General features: G+C 39.4%; 1 protein-coding gene across 1 annotated transcript in view; it reads left to right on the top strand.

Annotated features, from left to right (window-relative positions):
- Positions 1-206: 206 nt before the first annotated feature.
- LOC105524274 (phospholipase DDHD2-like) overlaps positions 207-891 on the top strand; it is a 5,710-nt gene continuing 5,025 nt past the window's right edge. The window contains exon 1 of the mRNA XM_011959467.1: positions 207-264. Coding sequence (XP_011814857.1) covers positions 207-264 — 58 coding nt within the window. The remainder of the gene's footprint in view (positions 265-891) is intronic.

Raw genomic sequence — 891 nt, 5'->3', positions numbered from 1 at the left:
TGTCTCAAACAAAACAAACAACAACAACAACAAAAAAGGATTTAAAAATAAAGTTGATAAATTGGAGTAGGATATTCTTATTGAAACTCATTAATACAGTAGTTTCTTGTGAATAAGTTCAGTTTTAATAGGAAAACTACTAGAGAACTCTAATGAAATGTGTTTTCTTTTAAGGAAACTTACATGCTTGCTGTAACTTTGGATGAATGGAAAAAGAAACTGGAATCTCCCAACAGAGAAATTATTATTTTACACAATCCAAAGGTAAAACAAAGCATTTCTCTTGTTGGGATAAAAAGTTAATTGCACTATTAGGGAGAGCTCAATTGGTTTCTTTTGCTAAGCATTCTATGTAGGATAACCTTTGTCACATTTTTTTTTTTTTTTTTTTTTTGAGGTGGAGTCTCGCTCTGTCGCCCGGACTGGAGTGCAGTGGCCGAATCTCAGCTCACTGCAAGCTCCGTCTCCCGGGTTTACGCCATTCTCCTGCCTCAGCCTCCTGAGTAGCTGGGATTACAGGCATGCACCACAATGCCCAGCTAATTTTGTATTTTTAGTAGAGACAGGGTTTCTCCATGTTGTTCAGGCTGGTTTCGAACTCCCGACCTCAGGTGATCCATGCACCTTGGCCTCCCAAAGTGCTGGGATTATATGTGTGAGCCACCGTGCCTGACTCACACTGGCTAATTTTTGTATTTTTAGTAAAAATGGGGTTTTGCCATGTTGGCCAGGCTGGTCTTGAATACTAGACCTCAGGTGATCCTCCTGCCTTGGCCTCCCAAAGTGTTGGGATTACAGGCATGAGCCACCATGCCTGGTCTAGAACATTAATATTAACAAATATACTAAAATGTGAACAGTAATTATCTAGTATAGATGATGGAATTAAGA

This window comes from Colobus angolensis, unplaced genomic scaffold (assembly GCF_000951035.1).
Source record: "Colobus angolensis palliatus isolate OR3802 unplaced genomic scaffold, Cang.pa_1.0 Scaffold4961, whole genome shotgun sequence".
NCBI classification, from domain to species: Eukaryota; Metazoa; Chordata; class Mammalia; order Primates; family Cercopithecidae; genus Colobus; species Colobus angolensis.
Note: the sequence above shows the minus strand (reverse complement) of the source record. Positions and strands in the feature narration are given on the sequence as shown.